We start from the raw sequence: 2,638 nt of genomic DNA, 5'->3' as shown, positions 1-2,638 counted from the left end.
ATATATATATATATATATATATATATATATATATATATATACATACATACAAAGATATATATATATGTGAGTATATATATATAAGTACAATAAAACCGTAACTCAGAGAGAGCTTGAAGAAATGAATAACTCTCTACAAGTTTCATTTACTGGGAGGAAGGGAACAAAAAAAAAACAAAGAGAAAAGAAAACAAAACAAACAGTATTTGTTCCCAAATAGTTAACGGCTAGGGAATGAAGACAATGTCCTCGACAAAAGCTCAGTAGCTTTGAATGCACCACTATTATAAAACAGTTGCAACAGATTCCCCCATATCATCTTCACAGGGTCACAGTCATTGGATGGGGGAATAGAAAACTGAAAGAAGATGGAATCGGTATAAGTTAGGAGCAGCACAGCTCAGCTGAATTATTGGATTCATTGTCCAAGCACTTTGCTTTGTTGGAATTCAGTTGTGACTTGTGTATTTTAGAGTTTGTTTTACTGTAGATCCTACACGAACAAGCTTTATGGTGTAAAATGCTAGCTAGCCTGTATCGTGGTAATTCCTGCTTGACTCTCTTACATCTGCACCACTGCTAATGTCAGGGTTATGGCAACTGGCTTGCATTGAGACAGAGCGATAACGTAATTCTTCAACATAATCCTTGATCAACTGAGAAATTTGAGTTGCCTACAGAAAAAAAGAAACAAGAAGACATGAGAAATGAAAGCAGCTGAGAATAGTTAAGATTGAAGTATTCAAGAACAATTTTAAGAAAAATATTAATACAAAAATACAATACATGTGCATATGTTATATATGTGTGTGTTTGAGTATATGTGTGTGTGTGTGTATGTATGTATATAATGTTGAAGGCGCAATGGCCCAGTGGTTAGGGCAGCGGACATGCAGTCATAGGATCGCGGTTTCGATTCCCAGACCGGGCATTGTGAGTGTTTATTGAGCGAAAACACCTAAAGCTCCATGAGGCTCCAGCAGAGTATAGTGGCGAACCCTGCTGTACTCTTTCACCACAACTTTCTCTCACTCTTACTTCTTGTTTCTGTTGTGCCTGTAATTCAAAGGGTCAGCCTTGTCACACTGTGTCACGCTGAATATCCCCGAGAACTACGTTAAGGGTAAACGTGTCTGTGGAGTGCTCAGCCACTTGCACGTTAATTTCACGAGCAGGCTGTTCCGTTGATCAGATCAACTGGAACCCTCGACGTCGTAAGCGACGGAGTGCCAACAACAACAACAATATATGTATATAATGTTGAAGGGTCTTGCTGCTGGCGCCATATAAAAAGTATCCATTACACTCTGTAAAGTGGTTGGTGTTAGGAAGAGTACCCAACCATAGAAACCATACCAAAGCTGACACTGGAACTTGGTGCACTCCTCTGGCTCACCAGCTCCTGTCAAATGATCCAATCTATGCAAGTATGGAAGATGGATGTTATATGTTGATGATGGTTCTTGTAGGCATATTGACAAAGTCGTTAGAGTGTCAGGTGAAAACTTCACATTATTTGCTCTGACTCTGTGCCCTGAATTTAAGTCCTATCAAGTCAGCATTGCCTGATCTTTCCAGGGTCCAAAAAAATGCACCATTCCAAGGCAGTTGATTGGTAGATTTAATAACAAAAGACAAATAAAGGCATATTGAATATCACACAAGATAAATTCTCAGCTTATTGAAACTGCAATTAGCTACTCTGAGTTATTTCTCTCAGCTCATTTTCCTTTTATTTATGCTAATTACTGGAGCCATAGATGTGTTCTACTTTTTCTGCTGTATATGTCTAAGTCAGGGGTTTTCAAACTTTTTGACTTGCAGACCCCTTTATATTTCAGGCTTTAACTTAGGGACCCCTTTATAAACGCTTATGAAATTTATACATAAATATTTGCTTAGAATAACATATATTTTTGCATTTATTTATTTAACAGTATTTAACAAATAGGTTTATTGTCAATTAAAAGATTTCGATAAAAAACATATATAAAATCAAATTGCCCATAAAAAGTATTTGCTGTCTACGGACCCCCTGTCTTGTCCTTGCGGACCCCCTGTGGTCCGCAGATCACAGTTTGAAAACCCCTGGTCTAAGTGATAAATTTTGATGCAACTAAGAGAGAGTAACTGCTGTGCTGGCGATGCCTACTGAGGCAGAAACAGGTGTCCACAACTCTTCTTGTCTCCATACAATCAGTGTTTTTTTGCCTTAACAATATGTCAATTTTGAATACATACACAAACATATATACACACACATGTATATGTATTTCATCCAAAGCAGCCTTAACCTTAAACTGTGCAACAGTCACTCACCATCACAATGGTTAATTCTGTCACCATCCTTCCAGTTCAATAGTGTGACATAAAAGTTACACATCTCTGACGATTTGACAATAAGTTTTGATTATATAACTAATACTCAATTTTTTAAAAACTTTATTTTTTCGCCCTTTTAAAACCTAGCCAGGCTCATGGGTCCAGTTTCCCAGTTTCTATGGTGTATGTGTCCCCCCCCCCCCAGCTGGACGGGATGCCAGTCCATCGCAGTGTTACTCAAGAAACAGGAAGAAAGAACGAGAGAAAGTTGGGGCGAAAGAGTACAACAGGGGTCGCCACCACCCCCTGCCAGAGC

The 2,638-nt window shown here is 38.5% G+C and overlaps 1 protein-coding gene across 2 annotated transcripts in view; it reads right to left on the bottom strand.

The window, feature by feature from the left end:
* Nucleotides 1-71: 71 nt before the first annotated feature.
* Nucleotides 72-2,638, bottom strand: part of LOC106873920 (unconventional myosin-X) — a 545,087-nt gene continuing 542,520 nt past the window's right edge. For both annotated transcript variants that reach the window (XM_052971791.1, XM_052971792.1), the window contains one exon: nt 72-674. In XM_052971791.1, the coding sequence (XP_052827751.1) occupies nt 528-674 (147 nt within the window). In that variant the 3' untranslated portion in view covers nt 72-527. The remainder of the gene's footprint in view (nt 675-2,638) is intronic.

This window comes from Octopus bimaculoides, chromosome 11 (genome assembly GCF_001194135.2).
Source record: "Octopus bimaculoides isolate UCB-OBI-ISO-001 chromosome 11, ASM119413v2, whole genome shotgun sequence".
Taxonomy (NCBI): Eukaryota; Metazoa; Mollusca; class Cephalopoda; order Octopoda; family Octopodidae; genus Octopus; species Octopus bimaculoides.
This window is presented reverse-complemented; position numbering and strand designations above follow the sequence as displayed.